The 17204-nt window shown below is 37.8% G+C and overlaps 1 protein-coding gene across 2 annotated transcripts; it reads right to left on the bottom strand.

Moving 5' to 3' along the window:
• Positions 1-79: 79 nt before the first annotated feature.
• Positions 80-17183, bottom strand: LOC145618912 (uncharacterized). Of its 2 annotated transcripts, XM_081673519.1 has the most exons (10): positions 16936-17183; positions 16383-16608; positions 16134-16220; positions 15826-15995; positions 15125-15261; positions 10469-10646; positions 9683-10286; positions 8474-8586; positions 2128-2371; positions 80-627 (listed from the first exon to the last, which is right to left on the bottom strand). In XM_081673519.1, exons 1-10 carry the CDS (start codon positions 17082-17084, stop codon positions 400-402), a joined length of 2136 nt encoding a protein of 711 aa, XP_081529645.1. In that variant the 5' UTR covers positions 17085-17183; the 3' UTR covers positions 80-399. The 2 variants fall into 2 exon arrangements, with proteins under 2 accessions (XP_081529645.1, XP_081529646.1); XM_081673520.1 differs by lacking the exon at positions 16936-17183 and having other exon boundaries at positions 16341-16475.
• Positions 17184-17204: the final 21 nt, after the last annotated feature.

Raw genomic sequence — 17204 nt, 5'->3', positions numbered from 1 at the left:
GAAAGAATAGAAAAGAAACCGAGCAAAATAACATACCTATTTTTCCAACAAAAACTTAGAAAGAACGCACACAAAAGCCTTAAAGCCTTAGAAATGCATGCTTTACAAAAACTTATAAATCAGTTCATTTTTAGGAACTCAAATAATACAGTATGATATTCAATGTAGCAAACCTGAAGCACACACTAGTTCACAGTTTATAACTTTATGCGGAGTATTAATGTATTAGGTACAAAGTGTACAACAAACAGCTTAATTTAAAATTTAAATCATCCTCCTTTTTAAAATGTGATGCAGCAGGTCCTTTTTCTGTCATATAAGTTAAATACACAGGCTTCTTACAGCAGCGAAGAACAGTCTCGTCATCCACTTTCACAAATTCGTGTCACACCCGAGGGGTTATTTCTTTTTTTTACTGTCCTCATGCTTGATGAGCTGAACTGGAGCAGCAGGTATCCCAAACCACCACTCTCTTAGTCTCCTCAACCACCTGTAGCTGCTTTCCCTTCTCAAAGGCATTTCCCTAGTGTAGGGCTCCATTAGAACAAACAGGATTATAAATCTGAAAGGCACTAGTATGAACAATGCCGCTGTAAGAAGCAAAAAGATGGAAACCCTATATGTGGCCTGAGGAGCAGAAGAAGATAAAGGTTAGGACACAAAAATAAGGAAATCAAAATGAAAAAGATAGTAAGAGGATTCAAACTTCAGAACTAAGGGTCATGGAAAGCTTTAAATGGAGCTAGTAGATTCATAGCTATGCCTTATTTTATGCTTAATTTCATAGGGGAGAGTGAGAGAGGGCAGCCACATACCATGCAATTGAAGTGGGATCTGACGCAAAACCGTTGCCAAGGAGTTATGATCTGGGTGTTGTGACACCAGAAAGGTGCACTCTTGCTATTTGTTGGAAAGGGTTCAAGCCTCGTGGGGAAAGAGGGGAGAGGGGAGATTGTGCAGATAGGCAATATTGCAGAGAGATACAAGCAGGCATCTGATTTTGAAAGGGACACTCTTGCCTAAGAGCAAAGACAAGGGTTGATTTGGGCCCTTTAAGTGAGTATCACATAAGCACACATAAAAGATTAGAAGGGACCGATGATGAGAAAATTGAGTTGCTGCAGGACTGTTGTGGTTTTGGGGTGCTTTAAAGCAGGTGACGAAACCCTCAAAAGCCTTAGAAACTAATAAAAAAAAGTCCTAGAAAGTATAAAATGAGAAAAGGAAGGTTGGATTCTATTCTTTCCGTTATGACTTGTTCTCATTAGCTTGTGGGAAAATATTGGGTGTTATAGTAAATCTCACAAATAAAAATTCAAGAAGCAAGGATACTCGAAGATTCTAAAAGACAGCTATTAAGGTAAAAAGGGATCTTTCTCAAAACATTTCAGGCACAAAGTACAGAATTTTATGCATCCATTTGTATGTCTTTTAAGCAGTGCTAATAATTTTCAAAAGCTATCTCTATCAAATCATCAGGCATGACAAATCTTGTTTATGAGCATCCCATTTATGATGTACATACTCTTCTCACGTGTACAAAGAAACTAATTGATGGGAATAAGTATCAATACATGCACTCATAATCCAGAAGAATAGATGAAGACAAATGTCAAATCAGATGTCACTTTCTAATCTCCGTGATGGATATAATACTACCTAGATTTCTTTTTAGTTGCAACAAAAGGGTATTTTTTTGTGAGATATAAAAATTCATTTGTTGCAACTATAAAGTAACGGAGGTAGTATGAAATTCCGATCTTCATTGCCGAACCTAACCCCCCCCCCCCCCCCCCCCACACACACACACACACACACACACACAACAAAATTTAAAAAAAAAAAAAAAAAAGTTGTTTCCTACTTCACATAGGAATCTCATTCCAAAAAAGTATAAGCTTTCTTTCGTTTAAGAGATTACAAAAGATTGCTTCTTAAATTTCAATATACACTTGTAACATTAATCTTTCTCAATGTCTAGCGATTAATATTAGTGAAAAATACACATTCAGATATCTATATATAGTAAGTTGTAATTAGCAAAAAATACAGAACAAAAAAATCATAGAGCTGGAAAAAAAAGCAAAAAACAGAAGTCAAGTTCAGTTATTCGGATGGGAGAGATACCTCTGGAAGTACAGCCAATAGAAGGGCTCTCATCTTCAGGAGAACAATATTCACAGCCTGGACCAGCGTTTCTACCTGAGAAATTGCTTCCTGTAATGTAATCAGCTGCTCCACGGCATTCTTATTGGGAGGCGCTATGATTCTGAAGGCATCTACCAGCTTCCCTTTGTTGGCCAAACGGTGCCAAAGCATAAGCACCGCAAAGGAAACAAGAATGAATGGCAACACAAACTTAAACCATCCACTGAAAAAAAAAAATGATGAACTCTAGTCAAACATCTGGGAGGACAAAAGAAAATTTAAAAAGGGTATAGATAATACAACCAGTCGGCCACATCCCAATGATAAGCTTTAAAACTTCCACATAAAAACGGACTTATATTCTTCTCCCTCCGTCCCATAATGCTAGACACAGTTCTCATTCTCATCCATCCCAAAATACTAGACACGTTACTAAATATGAAATGGGACCACTAACAAAAAAATACTTTCCCACATTTTATCTCTCCTCACCTACCCCACTCCCACCCCACTTGTTGTTTTCTTGCAATATAAAAATACAAAAGAGAATCTAAAATACAATAAACAAATGTTTTAAATGGACCCACTTGTAGTTTTCTTAAACTACGTGTCCACCCCAACGTCCCAAGTATTCTCGGACGAAGGGAGTAATAAGCATCCGTGGCAATCTCATTCAACAACGATGGAAGTTATAGTCACATCCCACAAACAAGCTTCGACATTTTAAAGTCTACGTCTACATAAAAACGAGCTTGTGTTCTAATTAAGTATATGTTGCAATCTCAGAGAATCTATAGCATAATGTAATAAACTAACATAAGGAAGGGTAATATTGGTAGTCTAGTATTATTATGTTAAGAGTCTTTAGCTTTAGTATAACTAGATAGAGGAGAGAAAGTAGAAGGTAGACAGAAATTTGGTGTAAACCTTTTGGAGAGTTATGGCCTAAAGCCATTATTGGAGAGTTGTGAGCTAAACTCACTATTGAAGATTGATAGCCTTAAGCTATTACATTATCCCTTGTAACCCTTCCACCATTATCAATCAATCTAAAAGCTTTCTTCTTTATAAATTTGCTAGTTAAAATCCGAATCAGTGTTGTTACACTGACTTTGCTGGGTGACCGAACTCAGTTCATTACACATAATGAGATATTTAAGGTCCTAAAATCCTATTAAGGCCCCACATGGCAACCTTGTATTTTTTCATAAGTAGGTTGATGACAATTCCCTTCAACTATGTCTTAAGGCTTAAGCATACAGACATTAAAAATGATTAGGTTCTGACACATTATGAGTGTCAATCATCATGTAAAGTGTGATTTCAATATTTCAAATCTGAAAAAGGCTCCTCAAACCCGAGTCTAACTTTATTTGGCACATCTTGAAGCTTGCTTATCTCTCACATATGGATAATGATAGAGATATATGTTAATATTCTCTAGTATATTTTGTGAATATCCTTTTGTATAATTAGGTTAACTCATATGTTAGGTTGTAATCCCTATAAATATTGTTTAATGAGAATAACCTAATCAAGGAGAATTATACACACTTACATGGTATCAGTTGCCTCCTAGGAATTTCCCTTCTCACCGAATTCCTAACACCACCGATCCGTGCCCTAGCCCTTCTCCTCCATCATGCCTTCTGATGATGAAACACCCTCCAACAACAACAAAACCCCTCCCCCCCCACCTCCTCCCTCCCCTACCTTTCACCCTGCGTACGCCGTGAACAACATCAAGACCATTCTCCCTGTTACCTTGGATCAAGATGATAGTGCGTACGCTGCTTGGGTCGAATTATTCCAAATCCACGCGTGTGCAGTCAATGTGCAGGATCATATTGATGCCTCTGTTTCTCGTCCTTCCGGGATTGATGACGCAACCTGGACTCGGCTTGATGCTTTAGTCAAACAATGGATTTATGGTACGATTTCTAGGGATCTCATGAATACAATTATGAAGCCAGGTGCCCTTGAACTATGGAATCGCTTGAAAGATATCTTTCATGACAACAAACACACTCGCGCCGTATATTTGGAGGAACAATTCACTAATACTCGCTTGGAAAACTTTGCAAATATGGCTGAATATTGCAAAGAAATTAAGGTTTTGGCTGACCAATTAGCTAATGTTGACAGACCTCTCTCCAATAAGTCCATGGTGTTGCAGCTTATCAAGGGTCTGCCAAAGGGCGAGTATGACACCCTTGCGGTGATGATTCAGCAGGCTGATCCTATGCCTACCTTCCACAAAGCCCGATCTCAATTTCTGCTTGAAGAAACGAGAAAAGCTCGGCAAGATGAACACAGCCAACAAGCTCTTGTTGCTCCCTCTTTGGGTCCGTCGAACTCTGCTCCGCCACCACAACCTCAGTTTGATCAGCAGCCCCGTGGTGGGGGACGTGGGAAGGGCCGTGGCAAGAACCCTTCCAAGAGTGGAAAAGGCCGTGGCAAAGGCGGCAAGCCCAACCAGTCCACGCCTACTTCCAACCCTCAGCAGCAGCAGCAGCAATGGGCTCAAGGCCCAACCTGGCAGCAGCAATCGGGCCCGATACAATGGCAGCAGCAGGCCCAACCTGGTCACTGGGCATCACCACCGTGCCCATACCCCACTGGTCCATTCCTGCGACCTCAGCAGGGTATTTTGGGGTCTAGGCCTATGCAGCAGCAAGTTTATTTCACTCCCTCTCAACCGCAAGCCTCATATGGGCCTCCTATGTCTCCAACAGAACTCGGTCAGGCATACAGCACAATGACACTTCAACAACCCGACAACGGTTGGTATATGGATATGGGTGCCTCATCCCACCTCACACATAACTCCGGTAATCTTTCTTCTTTATCTACTTTGAATTCTCCTCGGTTTATTTTGGTTGGCGATGGCAAACGTATTCCAATTAAAGGCTATGGCACTACCACCACACCTTCTCCCCATCCTTTCAACCTCAAAAATGTCCTTTAAACTCCTAATATTATTAAGAACTTAATTTCTGTTAGGAAATTCTCTTGTGACAATTTTGTTTCCGTTGAATTTGACCCTTTCGGTTTTTCTGTGAAGGATCTCAATACGGGGAAACCTCTAGCGAGGTGCAATAGTGTGGGGGACCTCTATCCGTTCACTCCTTTTTCCGCATCTTCAATCAATCACAATGTCTCTCTAGCAGCTTTGTCTCCTTCAATTTGGCACAGTCGCCTTGGTCATCCCGGCACTCCAGTTTTTAATGCTTTAAGAAATAGGAATTTAATTCAATGTAATAATGGGTCTAAATCCCAATTTTGCTATTCTTGTCCATTAGGGAAGCACATTAAACTTCCTTTCAAATCTTCTGTATCTGTCACTTTTTCTCCCTTTGATATAATACATGCGGATTTATGGACTTCTCCTATTTCTAGTAAATTGGGACATAAGTATCATCTGGTTTTTCTTGATGACTACTCTCATTTTCTTTGGATTTACCCTCTTAAGTACAAATCTCAAACGCACAATTGCTTTCTAGAGTTTCAAGCATATGTACGTACTCAATTCGAAAAAAATGTCAAAACATTTCAAAGTGACAATGGGCGTGAATTTGATAATTCTCCATTTCACCAATTTTGTACCACCAATGGCTTACGTTTTCGTTTCTCTTGTCCCAATACTTCCTCACAAAACGGTAAAGTCGAGTGTATCATACGCACGATAAATAATATGGTGCGCACACTCCTCTTCCATGCCTCCCTTCCCCCCTCTTTTTGGGTGTATGCCCTCACCGTAGTTAGTCATACACTAAATATCTTACCCACAACTACTTTAAAGAACAAGTGTCCGGCCGAAATCCTCTTCCGTCGTTCCCCTACATACGACCATCTTCGGGTTTTTGGGTGCTTATGCTATCCTAATCTTTCCTCTATTGCACCTCATAAACTAGCACCCTGGTCAACTCCTTGTCTCTTGTCTCTTTATTGGCTATCCTTCCAATCATAGAGGATATATGTGTTATGATCTTTCTACTAACAAAGTCATTATTTCGAGGCATGTCACGTTTGTTGAACACATTTTCCCGTTCACAAATATTCAGCAATTTAAGGAACAAGACTACTCATTCTTAGAGTCTGCTATGTCTCCTATTCTCACTCACCATCTTCTGGACCAGCCCACGACAACATCTTCTGGCCCATTCCCCACACAAAGCCCACCCGCCACTCCAATCTCTCCTCACACCCCACCTCACACCCCACCTTCTCCAATTGGGAAGAATAGTCCGCAGGGGGGTCGTGGGCCTGTTCAATCAGCCACGGCCCAACTGCAGGCTACCCAATTGGAGAGCCCGAGTCCTCCATCTCACCTTAGCCCACCTGATGCGCCAACTTCACCATCACCACAAATGCAGACCCGTTCCAAACATGGAATTTTCAAGCCTAAAGTGCCATTTAATCTTTCGGTTCAATCAATCTCTCCTTTGCCTAAGAACCCGAAATTAGCTTTGCTTGATCCAAATTGGAATACGGCCATGCATGAGGAATTCAATGCACTTACTAAGCAACATACTTGGGACTTAGTCCCTCGACCGGAAGGGGTTAATGTCATTCGGTGTATGTGGCTTTACAAGCATAAATTCAGGGACAATGGTGATCTTGAGCGGCATAAAGCACGACTTGTGGTCAATGGCAAGTCACAAGAGGTAGGTGTGGACTGTGATGAAACTTTTAGTCCGGTTGTGAAGCCGACTACCATTCGGACTGTCTTAAGTATTGCAATGGGTTATAAGTGGCTGATTCATCAGTTGGATGTTAAAAACGCTTTTCTTCATGGTGACTTAAAGGAAACCGTTTATATGCATCAACCCCCGGGCTTTGTGAATCGGGATGCCCTTACACATGTGTGTCGTCTCAACAGGTCTCTTTATGGCTTCTTTATGGCTTGAAACAAGCACCCCGTGCTTGGTACCAACGTTTTGCCTCTTATCTCTTGAAAATTGGGTTCACTTGCAGCAAGAGTGATAATTCTTTGTTTATCTTCCACCGTGGCAAGGACACGGCTTACTTGCTTCTCTATGTGGATGATATAGTTCTCACGGCTTCATCCGAGGGATTAAATGCCAAATCATAGACCTACTCAAGTCCGAATTTGCTATGTCAGACCTTGGTAAGCTAACTTCTTGGGTATTTCAGTCACTCGCACTCCCAATAGCATGTTCCTTTGTCAAAAGAAGTATGCTGAAGAGATAATTCATCGAGCAAAAATGATGAATTGCAAGACGGTAGCCACTCCGGTTGACACCAACTCCAAGCTAAGTGCGCATCAGGGGGAACCCGTGGCTGACCCCTCCTTGTATCGCAGCTTAGCTAGAGCGCTGCAATACTTAACCTTTACTCGCCCCGACATTTCATACGCGGTACAGCAAATCTGCTTGTTCATGCATGCCCCTCGCGAACCACATTTTAATGCTCTTAAACGAGTCATCAGATACATCAAAGGTACCCTTGACCTTGGTCTTCATCTATTCCCATCTCCACCAACACGGCTTGTAGCTTATACCGACGCTGATTGGGGTGGCTGCCCTGACACGAGGAGGTCAACGTCGGGCTATTGTGTGTTCTTAGGGGATAATCTAATTTCTTGGTCCGCAAAGAGGCAAGCTACTTTGTCAAAGAGCAGTGCCGAGTCTGAGTACAGGGGGGTCGCTAATGCCGTCTCTGAGACGTGCTGGCTCAGGAATCTACTACTCGAGTTATTTTGTCCTTTACGACGGTCTACCTTGGTTTATTGTGATAATGTTTCAGCGGTTTATCTTTCTAGCAACCCGGTCCAACACCAACGAACGAAGCACATTGAGATGGATATACACTTCGTCCGTGAGAAGGTGGCATTGGGTCACATCCGGGTTCTACATATTCCGTCATCTTACAACTATGCCGATATTTTTACCAAGGGTTTACCGCGACAATTATTTCTTGATTTTAGATTCAGTCTTAGCGTCCGTCCTCCTACCGCTATGACTGCGGGGGTATGATAGAGATATATGTTAATATTCTCTAGTATATTTTGTGAATATCCTTTTGTATAATTAGGTTAACTCATATGTTAGGTTGTAATCCCTATAAATATTGTTTAATGAGAATAACCTAATCAAGGAGAATTATACACACTTACAGATAACAAAACCAAGTTCCAAACACTTTAACAGCCCATTTCTGCTATAAGATATATAGCTAAATATATTACCTATTATCCAACCAATCAAAAATATAACAAGATCTAAAAACAAGCATTCCAAAAATTATGAGAAAGAAAAACAAGCATTCAATCTTTGTAGAGCTCTAGTAAGATCAAGAGTACCTCACAAACAAGTAGCTCATCAGCACCAAGAATACTGATGATTTGAAAGGTTCCTCCCACGAAGCCAAAAATTGAACACGCCTAGCTAGTACAATCAGTGGAAAAAGCAACTCCTGCCAGAAGGATCAAATCTATCACTAGCTTACTTGATTTAGGAAGAAGGATTGACACAAAAGACAATGAACAAATTACTATGCAAATTTAACCATGACAGAGAATAACTTCGTCAAGAGCAATATAGAGATGGTCCCCTATATCATAAATGCACAAAACTGAAAAAAAAGTCGTACTGTCTAGCTTCTTAATGTTTTGGCTTACATGAGTGCTACTGTATACTACAGAAGCATACAGTCATTAGATTTTAAATGAAAAGCCAATTCAGGCATATATATATATATATATATATATATATATATAAAAGCTTATGGCCGCTCCTCTTTAGTCTTTAGAGACATAAGGGCAATGTCAAAGTTTATGACATATAATCAAAAGCAAAATGAAAGAAAAATATAGAATTGGGTGACTTATCATGAATACTAGGAGATATACCATTACACTTTAAAAAAAGGCTACTGAAAAAAAAAAATTCGCTCTCACTTCCCTAATCATTGTTACATACATTTTAATTAATTTCTCTTTTGTAAACAACATTTCCCCATGTCAATCTGCTCTTGTAAACAACTCAAGGTGGTTTATCAAAAGCACCCTTGTTTCAACTCACATACACTTGATTAGTTGGGGCCTTTGGCAGGTTCATCAGCTTAGTCCACACATTTCTCTTGATAATTTTGGAAGTTTTTTACTATGAGGATGCTGGTGGTCCAATTGTAAAGATAGCGTGAGAAATTAAATTCAAGTAAGTGATTTTTGGTGGTAACAAATTCAAGGACCCCTTACCTCTGCTCTGACCAATCAAGAGTTACTTCCAAAGTTGGTAAGGAGTAAGTACTTTTAAAAATACGTTTATATCCTATACATCAACAAAACTATAACTAAACTGCACCAGTAGTATAATAGAAGTTAAAAGCATGTAAATTTCACTTGGTCACAATGTCATAATTTCAAGTATTTCCTAGGCGTAAAGATAAGATTAAGAAACTACAATGTCACTTAAATCTCGACAACAAATAACTTCTTCAGCTCTTCGATCCAGCAGAGAGATAGTTAAAGAAGAATCAAAAGATACAAGATGTTCAAACATTCAATTACCTTCATGATTGCTATATTTGCATCAATCCCATCAACTTTAACTTGATTGACCGTCTCCTGTGCTGCTACAGCCTTCCCTGTATCCACTTTTGATTGTTTTACTGCTGCTTCCAAAAGATCTACTTCACCCACATGTATATATCCGCTACCATATGTAGCTTCCTGATCAAATTCTACATCTTCCTGAAGAATTAATCCAAATCTTCTTAGTGCTAGAAGCGAAACTGGGTATACCATATGCTGTTTCTCTGTACAAACACTCCCAGATGAATATGAATCTGCTTGAGTACTGCCTGTTCTCAAAAGCGCTAAACAACTTGACAGAGTTTCTAAAATTGTATCTCCACCAGGAAGATTCTCGGCAAGGTTAAATAGAAGCAATGTTTTATAATGTGATGAGAAAAAATAGAAACCCTCTCTTACTGCACGACACCGAAATATGCCAAGAATAGCCCTAGCAACCGCTTCGGATTCCCGGAATCCCTTTAGATGATATTTCCTAACAAATCTGTGAGCAAGCAATATCTCCAGAGTGACATCCAACCAGTAGTCCCGCCGTGAACTTCCTTTAAATTCAGGGAACTCCAGGAATATGGGCTCTGCTCTGTAAATGAAAATATTAGCAGCTGAATGTAGGGTTTACTCTATAACACTATGCGCACTATAACTTTACATTACTACATAAAAACACAGACTTGGCTATGTAAATTGTAAAAGTGTATAGCACTATGGAGGTCTAATTCAAAATATTAACACCTAAAACTGGAGACATGATCAAATACATACAGTGTTACTGCTCGATACATCACAGCTTTGTCAAACAGCCGAGCACCAAGTGGCCCAGTCAATTCAGGCTTAATGACCTGCTTCAAATCCGTAGAAAGATCATATCGTGCAGCTTTATCATACTGACCCACTCCCAATGACTCAAAATACAAAGCTTTACTGCTTAGGGTCAACCTACCTGTAAGAAAGACCAAATAAATTTTGAAACCCAAAAAGTGTGTAGAAAAAAATTGATGATAAAAATTGTCATGAGAATAAGCTAGGAGAGAATCTACAATGATACAGATAGGACTGTCATGTTACCCTGACGCACAGGTGGAGTGAGGCAGGGTGTTTTGTTATTATATTAACTTCCACAGCAATCCCATGGTGTCATTACCAGAACAAATAAGCATAAATGAATGCAGCCAAATAAAATTGATGTCTTTGCTATTCCTTCCACAACCCTTCTTGTTCACACAAACACACAGTGTTTACAAGGGCTTGGCTAGTGGAAAGCTGGCAACATATATCAAACACAAATACAAGTCCAAAATAATACTCCACTTTCCAAGACAATTTTTTTAAAAGACCAATATAAATTATCATAAAAGCTAATTAGTCAAATACCCAACATGGGTACTTTAGGATGAAATGAAAACCATACATAGCATAGCAAACAGGCCAGGCACAGGACCAGATACACCTGACACAACGCACTCATATGCACTAAAGACATACACAAAACATATTCCCTAATTATGCATACACCTCCAATGCCCACAAAAAAAAGGACAAAGTGAAGGTGTTCTGCAAAAATATCAAGCAGGGGATCAGATTTAAAAAAAAAAAAAACACACAGATAAGATTAAATAAACTTATTAAATACCACAAAGCCCAATGTCATAACTCAATCAACAATTAATTACGACCAACTATAAGAGGACGGGAGTACATTATTCAAGGAAAGTACCCAACAAGTGTAAATAATTAATAACATAAACTTGAAAGTTGAGAGTTAAAATAAAAAGGTCTCTCTATATGAATGTTTCTAAAATATCATTCATTAAAATCTGAATTGTCACTTACAACCTTCTGTATAGACTACCATGAAATTACAGCCTTTTCTGTATTATTAAAAAAAAAAATGTATGTTACAGCCTAAATAGCAACTTTCATTTATATTTGATTGTTAGATACATTTAGGAAATTTATCATGACTTTTTACATTTTGACTTATGTTTTAATTTGACTGATAATTCAATCAAATGGAATAATGTGGTAAAAAAAGAAAAATTAGCATTTAAGACGACTTTCAAGACATCAAAAAGTGCAAAAGGTATCAAATTTGATGAATACGTGAATGCAGGGTTGTAAAATTCAATTTAATTTTATTTCTAATCTGAAAAGGTAGTAATTGCTAAAATGGCCAATACAAAAGGCTACAAGTGACAAATATTCCTTCAATCACCCATTTTTTTTTTTTTTTTGACTAGAAGAAAAAGGATTTCATTAATGAAAGACAGTCAAACGGCACTTACAAACAATTTCTAGGAAATCTAAAATTCCAAAACAAGTACAAATCACCTTAGAACTAGTTACATCGCAGATTCGAACAACGATTGCCTTAATAAATAAACTTCATCCGAAGCAATACAATTTGTGAGTTAGCACTAAATCGGCTTCAGATCCACAGATGAGTAGTTGTTTGGGTGAAAAAACTCTAATAGCCTTCTAGATATTTTTGGAGACGATGGAAACCCTAAATCTTCGATCTTTAGCACACGAACAAACAAAGAAAATAACCCTAATTGAATAAACACCATCATAAAGATGGGATCCATTTATTGAAAGCAATTACAAAATTTTTTGGGGCTTACCACTGGTAAAAATATACTGGTGGAAGCCCCTACAAAAATTTACAATTGAGATCAGAAGAAAAGAAATGAAAGAGAAAGAGAGAAAAGGAAACGAGTGAAGGAAATCCTTCAAAAAAGCTAAAAAAAAAATCTAGCGATGAAGGCTAGAAAAACCCTCCCAAGGGGAAACCCTAGAGGGAACCAAAAAACACATATTATACAGCTTTTTCTTCACATAATTCATTGCGGAAACTCCATTAACATTTAACAAATTCCACTAACGGGATAAGATGCCTAATAATTTTTTTTTAAAAAAATAAAAAACGTTAGGAAGCAAACACGTAAGGTTATCCCTTGAAGTCCTTTGTTTTAGCTTAGTAATGAATTTTCAATCTATTGCTTTGAAAATACCAGTTTTAACACTACTCCCCAAAATAAAATGTTTGGGGGGCTTCTTAAAGATAATTTTGGGTGTTTATAGTATGTAAATGGTCTCTTCTTTAAAGAAGGGATCAATAGTACTCACAGTTAAGCGTATCGAATCATTTAAATGGGTGATTCAGTTTGTGATGTTAGACCACTTTGTTTTTCCGCCTCATTTACTTAATGATATAAGCAATTGATGTCCTTCGTTTGTTAAAATGTATGCCAGAATTTGTTTCTTCGTCATCTTCTTATGCATTCGTCAAGTTCAAAGGAATGTGGGATACAAAAGATTATTCAAACTGACAAGATCAAACAAAAAGATGTATACTAATTTTATATATTTTCTTTGTAACAAAGGAGCTAGTAAGGCTCATAGTTTGTAATACTTTTTATTTACTTAAACCTTAGTTTTAAAAGGTGCAAGGCGCACCAAGGCGCAAATGGTCCTTGTAGCCTAGGCGCAAGGCGAAGGCGCGCGCCTTTTGTATGCAAGGCGCATGTATTTATATATTTATTTCAAATAATTTTTTTTCTTTGATTGTACTTAATACCAATTAAAAACATTCATAATAAATAAAATAACGATATATTTAAAGCTAAGGTAGTCTGAATTTGAAAAAATGTCCACCATTCTTCAATTTATAACTTAAATCTTAGTTATTTTCCTTGAGGCGCAAAGGCGCACCTTACAAAAGGCGCTTTGAGGCGCACGAGGCGCGCGCCTTTCGTAGGTGACTCAGCCTCGCCTAGTTAAAGCCCATTTTCCTGGGAGGAGAGGCGCGCTTTTTAAAACCAAGACTTAAACCATAATTTAAAAAAAAAAAAAAAAAAAAAAAAAAAAAAAACTATCAAAAACACATTAACTTTCTCTCTCTAGAATTTCTCTCTCTGTATTTTCTCTAGAAAGGAAGAAGAAAGGGAAACAAAGCACAACGAAGGAGGAGGAGACTGCAATGAAGATTTCTAAGAACTTAGATTCCTTAGGGCCTTATGCTGGAGGGCAGAAGACGAAAACTCGGGGGGGATGTGGGTCAAATTTCGCCATTGGAAACAGAGAATAAATTAGATCAACGTATTCTTTCACCTAATTCACCTAAGAAATCTTTGGAAGAATTGATCACAAAATAGCGAGAGAAATTGAAGCTTTCAGAATGGATGACGAAACTCAAAGCTTGCGAAAGTGGGTATATGGGTTTGAAAAACAGATGATCGAATTCTCAATTGTATCTTCTAATTCGCCTGTAATTTTTCCAGTAGTTCATGTGAAGAATTCTTTGCATGTTTAATCTGATAAACCTAGATCAAAATTGACAATGGATGATATTGTGGGTGAATTGGATTATTGGAAATTGGGGGTAGTAGCTTATACTATTGCGGGAAGTACTCATATTAAGACTTTTAAAGGGTTTTGCAGGCGAATTTGGGTGAAGTCGAACATAGACAAGGTAATTCCATTGAAGAGGGGTGTGTTCTTGGTTAGATTCTTGAATGTGGATTCTCAAGACAAAGCATTAGCTAGCCCGAATCTCATAGTGGATAAGAAACCTATCTGCCTTAAACAATGGGAGGATGAGATGGAATTGAATGTGAATGATGCGAATAAAATTCCAAATTGGGTTCAACTTCTAGGGTGGGTAACCTCTGAAATATTAGGGAAAAGGGTTTCCTAAGAAGATCAATCAATCAAACTAAGAAAGTTGATTAAAAGCCTCTTTTGGTTTTTACGCGGAAATTAAGAAAGTTGTAAATTCTTTAAAACTAATGATTAAAAGTAAATATGTGCATGTGGGGTTAGAGAGAGATAGAGAGAAAGAAAAAGTAGTTGGGAATAATTAAAGAGATAAAGAGAGAAAGTGTTGGAAATTGATGTTAAAAGTACAAAAAAGTAAAAGAAAAAAATGACAACTCATCAAAAAGAGGGTAATAATGTCAAAAAAAATACAATTTCTCAATAGAAAGAGGCATTGTATTTTGGTCTACCCAAAAAGGAAATGAGGCTTTGTATTAAGAAACGGAGGGAGTAGTGAATTTCGGAGGGGACTATGAGAGGAGAGAGAGAGAGAGAGAGAGAGAGAGAGAGAGATAATATTAAAATGTAGTTTTTTGCCAAAAAAAAAGGTGTAACACTTAAAAAAAAAAAAATACGACCACGTTTGGTAAGCGTAACACTTAAAAAAAAAAAAAAAAACGAAGGGAGTAGTCAATCTCATATAGATATCCTCCATTGAAAATTAAGACTATTGACCACTAATGGTTAATCTATAAACTTGACATTCTGTTAACTAAATAAAATTCTCAACCCTAATTCTAAATAATCAAGTCTTCAATTAATCATGTAAAGATCATCTAACTCAAATTATACAGTACGTTTTCCAAGAAGAAAATGACTAACCAGGCCATGCAGAAATTCCAATATGCTGGAGAATTGGCTGGGTAGGGACAGTACCATCAACATCTACAATGATTTCCCCATCAACAATTTCAAGATTTGATGAAACTGATGACACATTTTTTGCGCTCCTGATCACCCTGCAAAAGATATATCACCAACAAAGTTTCTTATCAAGAGAAGTTTCATTTGTTTTCCTGCACCAGCAAGGATAAAAGAAATACAAACCATCAACCCTGACAAAAAAATATACAGTACATCATGCACAAGAAGCAATGAACTCCACTAAATCATAAATCTAACAAACAAGAGACAAGGTGTCCTCATAGCATCACCCAAAATGCCACAACTATATATTATCCCAGTTTTTGTAAATCTCCCCTATAGAATAATATGGGAAAGCCCTTGCTGCTTTGATACTTTGTATACTATTATAGCCCAACAAAGAGGGTATAAACAAGTGAGAAACAAGTTAGCTTTAACAAATGTGACCTAATAATTATAGTTAAATGTAGATAAGTGACAACACCATATAGTTATGAATAAGTAGTTATTGTTAATATTTGTTATCATGTTATATTGAGCTCATAAAATACCCACAAAAAAAGGAGTCACTTTACTTATTCACAAAAAATATTTTGTAGAAAACATAAAAACTATAGATGACTTGTAGATGTCAACCAATTTCAGATCCGGAAACACACCTATCAAGGCTCTGAAGGTACTTATCATAAATAAGAAAATGAAGTCTATTTCCAGAAGTGTTTGTCAGTGCATCAAAAAGATTTTGTACAGTTGCTACATCAGCGATAACTGCACAAGCAGGTGCTATTCGTGCGAAGGCTTCAGGACCAACAGTATTCTCATTATCAACCTATCGATCAATAGACAACAAAAATGAATACAAAAACCAAAAGAAGTGCCAAAAAAGTATCAAATACCATTTGAGCATAAAGCAATTAAATAAACAATAATTGACAAACTCCTTGGGCCATGAAACCATATAAAAAACCTGAACAGCCGTGGCAGTAGAGCTTGAATAAAATAAAGACCATCCATCATCATCTTCACTCTGCATCTTACTGGGAGAGGCGCTTTCCTGCAAGATTACCACATAACAAGGTCGGTAAGTCCAGATGGTGAAGGCAAACTCTAAGTTTTTGACCCTCAAAAATATTAGCCATCATGCAAATTCCTTGACAAATGCTACTTATTATACCAAGGTATCTTACAAAGATCAACAAGCAATTTGCTGTCTCACTTTGTATAAAGTTTCACAGTCAACACCGGGGGCCTCCCACGCAAGCATCATGTCATATGTCAAACGACGGAATTCCTTATCGCTCAAATAATCAGCACGAGCGGTCAGAACATTAAATGCCCTGTAGCAGCAAAACTCTAACAAATGCCTAGCATACGTGATTGGTTTGTTGCCACTTTCACCGTCGAAACAACTGCACAAATCTTCCGTAGCCATATTCAAAATCCTGTAAACAAATACGGAGTAGTAGCAATTTATATGATCAGGACTAATCCAACAAGACGAATCCTCCATAATTGGGGAAAATAGCTAGTAGTATCATGAAATGGCACCTAACAACCTAAAGTCCACTAAATGCAGGTCTAATCAATAGTAATTAGATTATGATACTACAGATTTAGTTTCTTAGTTGTTAGTTTGAACATAAATAGCAATCAAAATTAAAGTATACAAAATCAGCAAAAATTGAGAGCAATTTGAGTTTCCATTGATAATAAGAAATCAAAGTCCAATAATTAAAAAAAAAAAAAAAAAGGGGGGTAAGATAATTTACTTGGAACATCGAGCGACAACAGAATTAGCGATAGGAGAGAGAAAGGGAATGGAATTGGGAGAATCGGAAGAGGAAGGAGAGCGAGGACTGGAAATCCGGCGCTGAAAAAGCGTCATAAAGTTGTCGAACATTCTGGGTTTGTTCTCCATTGCTGCTCAAATCAGAGTGAGTTTGTGGGAAAACTGGACAAGTAGAATTCAATGGAGGGTTTCGCGCTATTCGATCCTCTAACTGCAAGTAACCCACAATATGCGCTGTATATTTACTTT

Source organism: Chenopodium album, chromosome 27, assembly GCF_948465745.1.
Source record: "Chenopodium album chromosome 27, dcCheAlbu1.1, whole genome shotgun sequence".
In the NCBI taxonomy this organism is placed as follows: domain Eukaryota; kingdom Viridiplantae; phylum Streptophyta; class Magnoliopsida; order Caryophyllales; family Amaranthaceae; genus Chenopodium; species Chenopodium album.
This window is presented reverse-complemented; position numbering and strand designations above follow the sequence as displayed.